At 48.3% G+C, this 15,171-nt stretch overlaps 1 protein-coding gene across 9 annotated transcripts in view; it reads left to right on the forward strand.

Annotated features, from left to right (window-relative positions):
- esr1 (estrogen receptor 1) overlaps positions 1-15,171 on the forward strand; it is an 887,250-nt gene that overhangs the window by 98,203 nt on the left and 773,876 nt on the right. For all 9 annotated transcript variants that reach the window (XM_078230315.1, XM_078230313.1, XM_078230309.1 and 6 more), the window contains exon 4: positions 14,068-14,394. In XM_078230315.1, the coding sequence (XP_078086441.1) occupies positions 14,068-14,394 (327 nt within the window). The remainder of the gene's footprint in view (positions 1-14,067; positions 14,395-15,171) is intronic.

The raw sequence follows: 15,171 nt of genomic DNA on the forward strand, positions 1-15,171 counted from the left end.
AAGTGACTGTGAAAATCCCCTAGTCGCCACACTCCGGTACACTGAGGGAGAATTCAGCATGGTCAATACACCTAACCAGCATGGTTTTCAGACTGTGGGAGGAAACCGGAGCACCCGGAGGAAACCCACGCAGACACGGGGAGAATGTGCAGACTCCACACAGACAGTTACCCAAGCCGGGAATCGAACCCGGGTCCCTGGCGCTGTGAGGCAGCAGCGTTAACCACTGTGCCACTGTGCCGCCCCATCCTCATTCTCATCCCCATTCTCCTGCCTTCTCTCCTTCCCTTGATTCCCTTATTGATCAAGAACCTATCTATCTGCCCTTTGTGGTGACGAGTTCCACAGATTCACCACCCTCTGGCTGAAGAAATTCCTCCTCATCTCAGTTTTAAAGGAGCGTCCCTTCACTCTGAGGTTGTGCCCTCGAGTTCTAGTCTCTCCCACGAGTGGAAACATCCTCTCCACGCCCACTCTATCCAGGCCTCTCAGTATTTTCAGTAAGTTTCAATTAGATCCCCCCTCATCCTTCTAAATTCTATCGAGTATAGACCCAGACTCCTCAACCGCACCTCATATGACAAACCCTTCATTCCTGGGATCATTCTTGTGAACCTCCTCTGGACCCCTACAGCCTCAGCAGTACATTCCTGCTCTTGTATTCTAGCCCTCTAGAAATGAATGCTAACATTGAATTTGCCTTCCTAACTGCCAACTGAACCTGCACGTTAACCTTAAGAGAGTCCTGAGAGTTCTGTGCCCAATGAACACCTTGCTGAGGATGCAGAACTCACTGCCATCCCAAAACAGGAAAGAGTCATCCTTCTGGGACTTAGTGCCAGGACTGGGCGTGAGTTCCATCCAGAATGGAACCATTGGGAAAAACGGGATGTTCTCCTGATGACAAAGTGGCCCAATGATAACAAGTACCCTCTCCTTTTTTAAAATTCATTCCTGGCACATGGGCGTCGTTGGCTGGGCCAGCATTTATTGCCCATCTATAGTTGCCAGAGGACAGTTGAGAGTCAACCACATTGCTGTGGCTCTGGAGCCACATGTAGGCCAGACCAGGTAAGGACGGCAGATTTCCTTCCCTAAAGGGCATTAGTGAACCAGATGGGTTTTTCCGACAATTGACAATGGTTTCATGGTCATCAGTAGATTCTTAATTCCAGATACCTTTGATTAAATTCAAATTCCATCACCTGCCGTGGCGGGATTTGAACCCGAGTCCCCAGAATGTTAGCTGAGTTTCTGGATTAATAATCCAGCGATATTACCTCTAGGCCATTGTTATTATTACGTATGCCCCGTTGGACTGAGGAGCATAAAGAATCACGAGGTATGCTTGGTCACTGAAACACTTTATTGAAGGTGTGCACTCATTGATGTCAGATCTCAGATTGCACAACTGGGTCTCACACAAGGAGGAGCTAATTGCCTAGGGGTCACCTGACCCGCACTCTTAAAGGGGCAGTCCGCACTCCAAACCCCAACATACAATATATATACACATGTCACGTCTACTGCAAATCAACCTGGAGACATCCTAGATCAAAGCATTGACTGGATTATGTCATCATTAGGAGTAAAGACTAAGTGATGTCTGTATCACTCAATCCGGATCCCATTAATTTATGCGATGCCCTGCTTCATGTGCCCAAAGATCTCCGGGTCAAGATGTTCAGTCATAGAATCACAGAATCCCTACAGTGCAGAAGGAGGCCATTCGGCCCATCGAGTCTGCTCTGATCACAATCCCACCCAGGCCCTATCCCCATAACCCCACATATTTACCCTGCTAATCCCCCTGACATTAAGGGGCAATTTAGCACGGCCAGTCAACCTAACCGGCACATCTTTTGGACTGTGGGAGGAAACTGGAGCACCCGGAGGAAACCCACGCAGACACGGGGGAGAACGTGCAAACTCCGCACAGACAGTGACCCGAGGCCGGAAATGAACCCGGGTCCCTGGCGCTGTGAGGCAGCGGTGCGAACCACTGTGCCACCGTGCCACCCCCAGCACATGAAGACCCACGGCAGGAACGCACAACCCCCCCCCCCCCCCTCCCCCCAGAGCAGCCGTCATCCACGAATTGAGGGACAGTCAAAGGCAATCGCCAGCTGGCTCAGTAACACGTTTTTGTTCTTTGTAAGATTTTAAAAATCAATCCATCAATCACAATGACGATCGTCCGTGAAGTATAAAATGAGTCACGGAACAGATTGAAAAAAAAAAGAGGCTGAACATTCTTGTTTTGAGTTGAAATAGAAATCAAAGGATTAACCTGGAGTAAATTGTGTTGTTTACTGAATGCTCTGCCCATTGGACAGCTTACTTACTCAGAAGTAATTGAACTGTGAAGATCAGAACCGTGGATTGTGTTAAACAGAAACACGAGTGATTAGAAACACGATACTGTAACCTGGAACATGTACACAGCAGTCCACACTGCCGGTACACCAGGTGTGGTGTACTCAAAACCGGCCCACCCATGTTCCCGGGCACTGATAAAGTGAACAGATACGTGTGAATTCTGCTCTCAGTACAGCTGAATTGTTGAATGCACTGGGGCCAAAGCTGCACTGGCCCAGATCCCAGCAAACACACCCTCCATTGTGGGCACAACTTGTACCTGGCAGGTCCGCAGTATCGGGAGATCTGACGTCTCTGCCCAGTTGGTCTTGTCGAGGCTTGGGCCAACAACCCACCCTCCTCCACACGCCTCCCCTCCACTGACCGCTCCCCCAGTCCCCAAGAAAAGACCAGCACCCCCAACGCACCCCCCGCCCCCCCTGCCAACCCAAATCCCCAAACTCCATTTTTGGTGTCTTTATCTGAGGAAATTTAAAATTTAAAGTTTATTTATTTATTAATCACAAGTAAGGCTTACATTAACACCGCAATGAAGTTACTGCGAAAATCCCCTAGTCGCCACACTACGGTACCCAACAGTGCAGAAGGAGGCCATTTGGCCCATTGAGTCTGCACCGACTACAATCCCACCCAGGCCCTATCTCCATAACCCCATGCATTTACCCTAGTTAGTCCTCCTGACACTAAGGGACAATTTAGCATGACCAATCCACCTAACCAGCATATCTTTGACCTTTGCTATAGAGGAAATTCAGCGAAGGTTTACCAGGCTGATTCCTTTTAAAAAATTTATTAATGTCACAAGTAGGTTTACTGCAACGAAGTTACTGTGAAAATTCCCTAGCTGCCGCACTCCAGGCCAGGTATTTTGAGGGAGAATTTAGCATGGCCAATGCGCCTAACCAGCACGTCTTTTGGAGTGTAGGAGGAAACCGGAGCACCCAGAGAAAACCCATGCAGACATGGGGAGAACGTGCAGACTCCACACAGCCAGTGACCCAAGCCGGGAATTGAACCCAGGTCCCTGGCATTGTGAAGCAGTAGTGCTAACCATTCTGCCACCGTGCTGCCCAGGGATGGCAGGTCTGTCATATGAGGAGAGACTAAATCGGTTAGGATTATATTCAGTGGAGTTTAGAAGAGTGAGAGGGGATCTCATAGAAACTTATAAAATTCGAACAGAGTTAGACAAGGTAGATTCAGAAAGAATGTTCCCGATGGTGGGGGGAGTCCAGAACTGGGGGTCATAGTTTGAGGATAAGGGGTAAACCTTTTAGAACTGAGGTGAGGAGAAATTTCTTCACCCAGAGGGTGGTGAATGTGTGGAATTCACTACCACAGAAAGTAGTTGAGGCCATAATGTTTGATTTCAAGAAGAAATTAGATAAAGTTCTTGGGGATAAAGGGATCAAGGGATATGGGGGGGAAGGGGGGATCAGGATATTGAATTTGATGATTAGCCATGATCAAAATGAATGGTGGAGCAGGCACGAAGGGCTGAATGGTCTACTCCTGCTTCTAGTTTCTATGTTTCTAATTTGAAGAAGAACAAGGAAGTACTTGTCGGTGTCCTTGTTAATATTTATCCCTCAACCAACATCACCAAGACAGATTTCTGGTCTTAAATTCCATTGTTGTTTACTGCACAGAAGTGATGGAAGAAGCATAGCTTGGTAGCGGAGTTGTGGTACAGGAGAAAGCCATTCTGTCTGTCATATAAGAGGCGACTTGATCGGAACGTTTAACAGTCCGAGGGATATTGACAGGGTGGATGTGGAGAGGATGTTTCCTCTTGTGAGAGAATCTAGAAATGAAGGGGGGGTCACGGTTTAAAAATAAGGGGTCGCCCATTTAAAATGGAGGCAAGGAGAATTTCTTCCTCTCAGAGGGTGGTGAGTCTCTGGAACTCTCTTCCTCAAAGCAGAGTCTTTGAATATTTTAATGGCAGAGTGAGATAGATTCTTGACTAACAAGGGGGTGAAAGGTTATTGGGGGGGTCGAGGTTACAATTGGATCAGCCATGATCTTACTGAATGGCAGAGCAGGCCCGAGGGACCGAGTGGGGTCATGCACAAGGAGCATGACCCCACTCGGACGCAAAAAACCAGTCTGCAGGTGCAACAGGTGATCAAGAAGGCAAATGGGATGTTGGCCTATATCGCAAGGGGGATAGAATATAAAAGCAGAGATGTCTTGCTGCATCTGTACAGGGCATTGATGAGACCGCAGCTGGAATACTGTGTGCAGTATTGGTCCCCTTATTTGCGGAAGGATATATTGGCCTTGGAGGGAGTGCAGAGAAGGTTCACCAGGTTGATACCAGAGATGAGGGGTGTTGATTATGAGGAGAGACTGAGCAGATTGGGTTTGTATTCGTTGGAATTTAGAAGGCTGAGGGGGGATCTTATAGAGACCTATAAGATAATGAAGGGGCTGGATAGGGTAGAGGTGGAGAGATTCTTTCCACTTAGAAAAGAAGCTAGAACTAGAGGGCACAGCCTCAAAATAAAGGGGGGTCAGTTTAGGACAGAGTTGAGGAGGAACTTCTTCTCTCAGAGGGTGGTGAATCTCTGGAATTCTCTGCCCACTGAAGTGGTGGAGGCTACCTCGTTGAATATGTTTAAATCACGGATAGATGGATTCCTGATCGGTAAGGGAATTAGGGGTTATGGGGATCAGGCGGGTAAGTGGAACTGATCCACTTCAGATCAGCCATGATCTTATTGAATGGCGGGGCAGGCTCGAGGGGCTAGATGGCCTACTCCTGCTCCTATTTCTTATGTTCTTATGTTCTTATGAGTGGCCTACTCTGGTTCCGAATTCACATGTAGGTTTGCCAAATCTTTGCAGGAGCAAATCCTTACTCTCCCAACTTTCCCCCCCATCGTTCCGCAAACCTTCCCTCCTCTGATAATAATTCTAATGCTCTTTCGAAAGCCTCAGCTGACTCAGCCCCCACCACACTCTCAGGCGTTGCTTTCCCTATCCCAACCACTCGCTGCGCAGTAAGGGTTTTTCCTCGTGACCTCTTTGCTTCTTTTGGCAATCACCTCTGACTCTCTACCCTCTGCCGAGGGCTACGGTTTCTTCCTGTCTGCCCACCCCGCGCAGACCCCTCATGGTTTCACTCTAGAATCCCTCCACGGTCACCCAAGGCCGGAATCGAACCCGAGTTCTTGGGGCTGTGAGGCCGCAGTGCTAACCACTGTGCCGCCGTGCCACACTTTGAACAGCTCGATCAAGTTCCCCCTCCTTAATCTTTACCTCTCCACGGAAACAGCCCTGGCCTTTCCAGCTGATTGTCATAGAATCATAGAATCCCTACAATGCAGGAGGAGGCCATTCGGCCCATCGAGCCTGCATCGATAACAGAACATGGACTGCAGCGATTCAAGAAGGCAGCTCACCACCACCTTCACAAGGGCAACTAGGGATGGGCAATAAATGCTGGCCAGCGACGCCCATGTCCCACGAATGAATAAAAAAACCCCACCCCGACCCTATCCCTGTAACTCCATGTAATTATCCCGCTAGTCCCCCTACACTAAGGGGCAATTTAGCCACCTAATCCACCTAATCTGCACATCTTTGGACAGTGGAGGGGAGAACGGGCACACCTGGAGGAAACCCATGCAGACATGGGGAGAACATGCAAACTCCACGCAGGTAGTGACCCAAGCCGGGAATGGAACCCGGGTCCCTGGCACTGTGAGGCAGCAGTGCTAACCACTGTGCCACCGTGCTACCGATATCACAAGAGCGAATGCACTTCGACAATTATTTCATTGGCAGCTAGGTGGAGGTCAGGAAAGTGGCTATGTAAATGCATTCCTTTCTTTATTTACTTATGAGGTGTTGACCATTTCCCTGAACTCGGCACTGCAGCCTTGGCCCTTCTAGGTGGCAGAGGTCACAGGTGCGAAGGAATTCTATGAAAAGCAACCCTGAGTCAAGGAAGCTGAAAGGAAAATGGCTTCGACATGAAATAGCGCTGAAGGAGCACCCGATAGGCAAAAGAAAACGAGAGAGTTTCGACATTCCCGAGAAACCAGTATGGGTTAAGTGGTAACTCAGTGATTTGCCACATGAGTCTTCAAGACCCAAGGGTAGCTTGTGGTGAGTCGATACAAGTGACTGAGGGAAATGTCCAAGGCCAGGCTCGGGAAGTAAACAATGACTTGACCTCAGGATGTTTGTTAGTTATTGGCAATAGCTTCGCACTGAACCATTGGCTTGGGGGTTGGTGAGGAGATGGGTTTACTGAAATGTAGTGTATGGAGAGGGTGATTTACCAACCTGTACATCTGGAGCTGTATTTCCGACATCACATCTTGACCACACTTCAAAAGTATCACACTGTCCGTAAAGCTTTGAGACGTCTGACCGTCATGAAAGGTGCCAAATCAATGAAATGTCAGCTCTTTCAAAAAATATATGAGTGCCACAAATAGGCTTACATTAACACCGCAATGAAGTTGCTGTGAAAATCTCCAAGTCGCCACACTCCGACCGACGCCTGTTCGGGTACATTGAGGGAGAATTTAGCATGGCAAACTTGAGGTTGTGGATCGAAACTGGAGCACCCGGAGGAAACGCATGCAGACACGGGGGGAACGTGCAGCCTCCGCACAGTCAGCCAAGGTTAGAATTGAACCCGGGTCCCTGGCGCTGTGAGGCAGCAGTGCTAACCACTGTACCACCGTGCTGTAACTCAGTTGGCAAATCTCACCTCCGAGTTAAAAGGGCAGTGAGTGCATCTCTGGAGATTTGGACACAAAAAAGACAAGCCACTTGTTCCTTAGATGTTTTTGATTTGATTTATTATTGTCACATGTATTGAAATATGGTGAAAAATATTGTTCCTTGCACGTTATACAGATAAAGCATACAGTTCATAGAGAAGGAAAGGAGAGAGTGCAGAATGTAGTGTTACAGTCATAGCTAGGGTGCAGAGAAAGATCAGCTTAATGCGAGGTAGGTCCGTTCAAAAGTCTGACAGCAGCAGGGAAGAAGCTGTTCTTGAGTCGGTTGGTACGTGACCTCAGACTTTTGTATCTTTTTCCCGACGGAAGAAGGTGGGAGAGAGAATGTCTGGGGTGCGTGGGGTCCTTAATTATGCTGGCTGCTTTTCCGAGGCAGCAGGAAGTGTAGACAGAGTCAATGGATAGTTGTGCCCCTCCTCTTCCTGTGAAACCTCCCCCACCCCCCTTACATTTGAGCTGACATTTCCCAACAGTGAGGTATTTCCCCCCCTCCTCTTCCCTTCTTCTACCCCTCTATCTATAAATTCTGGTGATTGCCCCCAAGCCCCCCCCACCGCCACTTACCTGCGCTCTGCTTCTCTGCTCCCTCCCCTCTGCCTGTCCTATCTTTTATCTGTGCTCCTCTCATTCCCATTACTCTTATTCCTGTTCCGCTTTGCACTTTAGTTCAGCACTGAAGGAGTGCTGCGCTGCCAGAGATGCTGCCTTTTGGATGAAACTTCTCAGGGTGGGGTAAAAGATCCCAAGGCGCTATTCCGAGAGAGAGCGGCAGAGACCCTCCCGGCCAACGCTTATCCTTCAACCAACATCGCGAAAACAGACTACCCTGATCGTTATCTCGTTGCTCTGTTTGTGGGATCTTGCTGTGCACAAATTGGGTCGCCACACCTAAAAAGAAAAGCACTGTGTTGGCAGGTAAAATGCTTTGGGACATGCTGTGGTTGCGAAAGGTGCTATATAAATGCAGGTCTTCCTTGGTGGAAGATTTTCTGACCCCCTCCCCACCCCGTGTCGTGCAGCAGCAGAGCCCACTGGCCAGTGGCAGGATCCTCCAGTCCTGGCCTCGGGTCACTGTCTGTGTGGGGTTTGCACATTCTCCCCGTATCTGCGTGGGTTTCCTCCGGGTGCTCCGGTTTCCTCCCACAGTCCAAAGATGTGCAGGTTAGATGGATTGGCCATGCTAAATTGCCCCTTAGTGTCCAAAGGTGTGCAGGTTAGGTGGATTGGCCATACTAAATTGCCCCTCAGTGTCCAAAAATGTGCGGGTTAGGTATATTGGGTATATTGGCCGTGGTAGATGTGCGGGGTTATGGGGATAGGACAGAGGGGAGGTCCTCTTTCAGAGAGTCAATGTGGACTCAATGGGCCGAGTGGCCTCTTCCTGCACTGTAGGGATTCTATGGATCTGTGGGCCTTCAGTGCGCCATTGAAAATCCACCCAAAAATGTGAGTGGGCCAGGAGTGGGAAAAGGGAATGTGGAGGTGGGAACTTGCTTAATGCGCTTTCCACTTCTCACCTGTTTCTACAACACCCCATCCCCACCAGAGGCCAATACCTCACACACTGCCTCCTCTTCCAGTGGCTGGGTCTGCCAGGAGGGGACATGAGAAGTCTTTGGCAGGTAGGATCAAGGAAAACCCTAAAGCTTTCTATAGGTATGTCAGGAATAAAAGAATGACTAGGGTAAGATTAGGGCCAGTCAAGGACAGTAGTGGGAAGTTGTGCGTGGAGTCCGAAGAGATAGGAGAGGCGCTAAATGAATATTTTTCGTCAGTATTCACACAGGAAAAAGACAATGTGGTTGAAGAGAATACTGAGATACAGGCTATTAGACTAGACGGGATTGAGGTTCATAAGGAGGAGGTGTAAGCAATTCTGGAAAGTGTGAAAATAAATAAGTCCCCTGGGCCGGATGGGAATTATCCTAGGATTCTCTGGGAGGCTAGAGAGGAGATTGCAGAGCCTTTGGCTTTGATCTTTACATTATCATTGTCTACAGGAACAGTGCCAGAAGACTGGAGGATAGCAAATGTTGTCCCCTTGTTCAAGAAGGGGAGTAGAGACAACCCTGGTAATTATAAACCAGTGAGCCTTACTTCTGTTGTGGGCAAAGTTTTGGAAAGGATTATAAGAGGTAGGATTTATAATCACCTAGAAAGGAATAATTTGATTAGGGTTAGTCAATACAGTTTTGTGAAAGGTAGGTCGTGCCTCACAAACCTTATTGAGTTCTTTGAGAAGGTGACCAAAGAGGTGGATGAGGGTAAAGCAGTTGATGTGGTGTATATGGATTTCAGTAAAGCGTTTGATAAGTTTCCCCATGGTAGGCTATTGCAGAAAATACGGAAGCATGGGATTGAAGGTGATTTAGCAGTTTGGATCAGAAATTGGCTAGCTGTAAGAAGACAGAGGGTGGTGGTTGATGGGAAATGTTCATCCTGGAGTTCAGTTACTAGTGGTGTACTGCAAGGATCTATTTTGGGGCCACTGCTGTTTGTCATTTTTATAAATGACCTAGATGAGGGCGTAGAAGGATGGGTTAGTAAATTTGCGGATGACACTAAAGTCGGTGGAGTTGTAGACAGTGCGGAGGGAAGTGGCAGGTTACAGAGGGACATAGATAAGCTGCAGAGCTGGGCTGAGAGGTGGCAAATGGAGTTTAATGCGGAAAAGTGTGAGGTGATTCACTTTGGAAGGAGTAACAAGAATACAGAGTACTGGGCTAATGGTAAGATACTTGGTAGTGTGGATGAGCAGAGAGATCTCGGTGTCCATGTGCATAGATCCCTGAAAGTTGGCACCCAGGTTGATAGGGTTGTTAAGAAGGCGTACGGAGTGTTAGCTTTTATTGGTAGAGGGATCGAGTTTCGGAGCCATGATGTCATGTTGCAGCTGCACAAAACTCGAGTGCGGCTGCACTTGGAGTATTGCGTACAGTTCTGGTCGCCGCATTATAGGAAGGATGCGGAAGCATTGGAAAGGGTGCCAAGGAGATTTACCAGGATGTTGCCTGGTATGGTGGGAAGGTCTTATGAGGAAAGGCTGGGTGACTTGAGGCTGTTTTCGTTAGAGAGAAGAAGGTTAAGAGGTGACTTAATAGAGGCTACAAGATGTTCAGAGGATTAGATAGGGTGGACAGTGAGAGCCTTTTTCCTCAGATAGTGATGGCTAGCACGAGGGGACATAGCTTTAAATTGAGGGGTGATAGATATAGGACAGATGTCAGAGGTAGGTTCTTTACTCAGAGAGTAGTAAGGGTGTGGAATGCCCTGCCTGCAGCAGTAGTGGACTCGCCAACATTAAGGGCATTTAAATGCTCATTGGATAAACATATGGATGATATTGGAATAGTGTAGATTAGATGGGCTTTAGATTGGTTTCACAGGTCGACGCAACATTGAGGGCCGAAGGGCCTGTACTGCGCTGTAATGTTCTATGCTCTTGTGCAGTGCAGGAGGAACTGCCTGTAGAGCACCCACACAGGCTTCGAAACGCAGAGGACGTTGGCCAAGAACATCCGAACAGTGGGAGCAGGGATGAGAGCATCCCTGTCTCTATCTCTGCTGTAGCCGTAGTGTTTGCAGCATTTAGGAGATGCAGGAAGAGGAAGAGAAAAGATTTTTCGTGGCACTAGAGTGTGCGCACGGTTGTTTAATGTGAATAAGGACCAAAGCCAGTTGGAGAAGTCAAGACACATCTTACCACCATTCACGCCGGTGGGATTTTCCCATTCCGCCGCAGTGAACGGTGATTTGGCTGGCCGCCAAATTCTCCGAGCTTGCTGCAGCGGGAGCGTGGTGTGAACGGCGGGTAAGATCGCGCCCACCCAGAGTTTTCCTTTACTGATAGAGTATATTGACATTGGTCAATCCCAGTGCTCTCCTCACACCCTCTGGTGTTCCAGCGGTCCCTATTTATACATGCTCAAAGTACTTAAACAATGTCCTGCTCCTCTATCCTATTAAATACCTGCCCATTGTCGAACACATTTGTTCTGGTAACATTTTCTCCATTGTATAGGCCCGCTGCCTAACTACCCGATCAAATCATTAACCTGTTTCTTGTGTACCAAAATAAAATCTCACATTTCCTTCAGGACCTAAGGATTCCCAAATCTCTTCACAACCAATGAACTACGCTTGAAGTGCAGTGTCTGTTCTAACATGGGAAACACAGCAGCCAATGTATGCACAGCAAGATCCCACAAGCTGCATTGAGATTAATGAGCAGATAACTCGTTATTGGTGTTGTTGGTTGAGCGAACCTCCCGGCCCTATTTAAGAGCGGCACGGTGGCGCAGTAGTTAGCGCTGCTGCATCACGACGCCAGGGACCCGGGTTCGATTCCTGGCTTGGGTCACTGTTTGTGCGGAGGCTGCACATTCTCCCGTGTCTGTGTGGGTTCCCTCCGGGTGCTCCGGTTTCCTCCCACAGTCTGAAAGATGTGCTGGTTAGGTGCTAATTTCTCCCTCAGTGGACCCGAACAGGCGCCAGGAGTGTGGCGACTAGGGGATTTTCACAGTAACTTCATTGCAGTGTTAATGTAAGCCTACTTGTGGCATTAATAAAAAAATAACAAATAGTGCCTACCCGAGAGGGCCAACAAGACCTTGCCTCTTATAGTGCAGAGCTCCCTCAGTGAAGTTTCAGCTTAGCTACTGGAGTGGGGTTTAAGCCCACCCCTTAGCTTTGAGACAATGACGTTCCATAACTCCTCCGAGGGAAACTTTCATCTGTAACATTAGGCTGTTAGAATATTCCCCAAATGAAAACTCCACCCCTTGATGGCGATTTGATGGGTAATTATATCAAGGGATATGGAAGGAAGGGGACTAAGTGGAGCTGAGGTATAACCCAGCCATTACCTAACTGAATGGCAGAATAGTGGTTAGCACTGCTGCCTCACGGCGCCAAAGACGCGGGTTCGATTCCCGGCTTGGGTCACTGTCTGCGTGGAGTTTGCACATTCTCCCCGTGTCTGCGTGGGTTTCCTCCGGGTGCTCCGGTTTCCTCCCACAGTCCGAAAGACGTGCGGGTTGGGTGGATTGGCCATGCTAAGTTGTCCCTCAGTGTCTTGGGATGTGTAGGTTAGGGGGATTAGCAGGTTAAATATGTGGGGTTACCGGGATGGGCCTGGGTGGGACTGTTGGTGTAGACTCGATGGGCCGAATGGCCTCCTTCTGCAGTGTAGAGTTTCTATAAATCGGCTTGAGGGGCTGAATGGCCTCCGGCTGTACCCATCATCCTATTTTCTCAGAATGGCCTAGTTTGATTGAGCCCAACATGAATCCCAAAGAGAATCAGGCATGTTGATTCCTTGCCATCCGGTGGGATATTAGCTTTGATATCACTGCTCAGTAAGCTGACCTTTGACACAGTTACTGCTATTTACGACCTCGCTTGGGCGCTGGCTCATAAAATCCCGCCTGAGGCCAACGGAGAATTCCGTTCTGCGAGCCGGGGCAGGCGAGACATTAATATTCCAGCCAGAGAGTTGGGGAAGGGGTAGACTTTATCCCAGGTCTCCCTCTCTCCAGGTGAAACATTTGAGTTGGAAAGAGCTTACGGGGATGTTATCTCTGAAGAGTCAGTGCAGCAACACTGGCTATTCACTTGAAGGTTAGGCCCTTAGGCCATGGGCTAAGTTAAATTATTTCTGATGTTAAGATGAAGGATAAGAGGTTAAAAGGTCATTGTGCTCATGGCGTTCTGTTCGGTCATGAACTTCATGTCAGTGGCTGCTGTTCCCGTCTCGGGAGTGCTCATGAGTCCGCCTTCTGGAGGATAGGAGGAATGCAGGTAGAGCAATAAGATCGAATCTGAGTGAGAGAGACTCGAATTCATAACCGTTCATGACCTCCAGATGTCTCAGTGATTTCCCAGCTTTTGTGGGACTTTCGAAGCATATTCTAAAGTAGCTAAGACGGCACCCAATTTGCGCACAGCAAACTCCGACAAACAGAAAAATGTGATCATGACCAAGTTATCTGCTTTTCTGTGATGTTGATTGTGGGATAAATGTTGTTCATTGCACCAGGGAGAGTTCTCCTGCTCCTCATCCAACTAAACAGTTTACAACCAATTTTTACAGATGCACCATAGAAAGCATTCTTTCTGGTTGTATCACAGCTTGGTATGGCTCCTGCTCTGCCTAAAACTGCAATAAACTACGAAGGGTCGTGAACATAGCCCAGTCCAAAACTGAAACCAGCCTCCCATCCATTGACTCTGTCTACACTTCCCTCTGCCTCGGCAAAGCAGCCAGTATAATTAAGGACCCCACACACCCCAGACATTCTCTCTTCCACCTTCTTCCGTCGGAAAAAAGATACAAAAGTTTGAGGTCACGTACCAACCGACTCAAGAACAGCTTCTTCCCTGCTGCTGTCAGACTTTTGAATGGACCTACCGTATATTAAGCTGATCTTCCTCTACACCAGGGGTCTCCAAACTACTGCCCGTGGGCCACATCCGGTCCGCGGTGGGTCACATCCGGCCCGGATACAATAAATTTTATTCATTCATTTATAGAACTGATTTTTTTCTTTGGCCCGCGAAGATGTGTAGAATTATGATATGGCCCTCGTACTGAAGAGTTTGGAGGCCGCTGCTCTACACCCTAGCTATATACTGCACCCTCTCCTTTCCTTCTCTATGAACGATATGTTTTGTCTGTACAGCGCGCAAGAAACAATAGTTTTCACCGTATGTTAATACATGTGACAATAATAAGTCAAAACAAAACATCCACCCGAGAGGTTAGATGGGTTTAAAGGTCACATCTAGAAGTTGGACTCCAAATTCTCCGACTTTGCGGCAGTGTGAGTGTGGCCGGTATGATCACGCCCCGGGACTCTGACTCACTAACGCAGACCCTCGTCGTGTGAGCAGGCTGGCTTTTACCTTTCCTCTCTCTGATTGCCAGGTATCCGTAAGGACCGGCGGGGCGGGAGGATGCTGAAACACAAGCGGAGGAAAGACGAGAAGGATCACGTCATCAAAAGTCCTGGGGTCGCCAACCGGCCAGCCACCAGCAGCCTGAGCCCGGCCCAGAGGAACGCCAAGCAGAGCTCGCTGCTGGCCATGACATCGGATGAGATTCTCAGCATGCTGTTGGAGGCCGAGCCACCCATGGTTTACTCTGAACACGATCCCAGCAAGCCGTTCACCGAGGCGTCCATGATGACTCTGCTAACAAACCTGGCCGATAAGGAATTGGTGCACATGATCATCTGGGCTAAGAAAGTTCCAGGTAGGACCAGAGGTTTTTCATTATCCTCTTGAATGTCTTTTGTAACTCGCAACAGTAAAGGTCATCGCATGAGCATACGCAGAGCTGACATAGAGTCATCGAGGTTTACAGCATGGAAACGGGCCCTTCGATTCATGCCGCCCTTTTTTTCAACCCCTAAACTAGTCCCAATTGCCCACATTTGGCCCATATCCCTCTATACCCATCTTACCCATGTAACTGTCTAAATGCTTTTTAAAAGACAAAATTGTACCCACCTCTACTACTACCTCTGGCAGCTTGTTCCAGACACTCACCACCCTCTGAATGAAACAAATTGCCCCTCTGCATCCTTCTGTATCTCTCCCCTCTCTTAAACCTATGCCCTCTAGTTTTAGACTCCCCTACCTTTGGGAAAAGATGTTGACCATCGACCTTATCTATCTATGTCCCTCATTATTTTATAGACCTCTATAAGATCATCCCTAAGCCTCATACACTCCAGGGAAAAAAGTCCCAGTCTATCCAACCTCTCCTTATAACTCAAACCATCAAGTCCCAGTAGCATCCTAGTAAATCTTTTCTGCATTCTTTCTAGTTTAATAATATCCTTTCAATAATAGGGTGACCAGAACCGTACACAGTATTCCAAGTGTGGCCTTACCAATGTCTTGTACAACTTCAACAAGACGTCCCAACTCCTGTACTCAATGTCTGACCAATGAAACCAAGCATACTGAATTCCTTCTTCACCACCCTGTCCACCTGTGACTCCACTTTCAAGGAGCTATGAACATG

Source organism: Mustelus asterias, chromosome 15 (genome assembly GCF_964213995.1).
Source record: "Mustelus asterias chromosome 15, sMusAst1.hap1.1, whole genome shotgun sequence".
Lineage (NCBI taxonomy): Eukaryota > Metazoa > Chordata > Chondrichthyes > Carcharhiniformes > Triakidae > Mustelus > Mustelus asterias.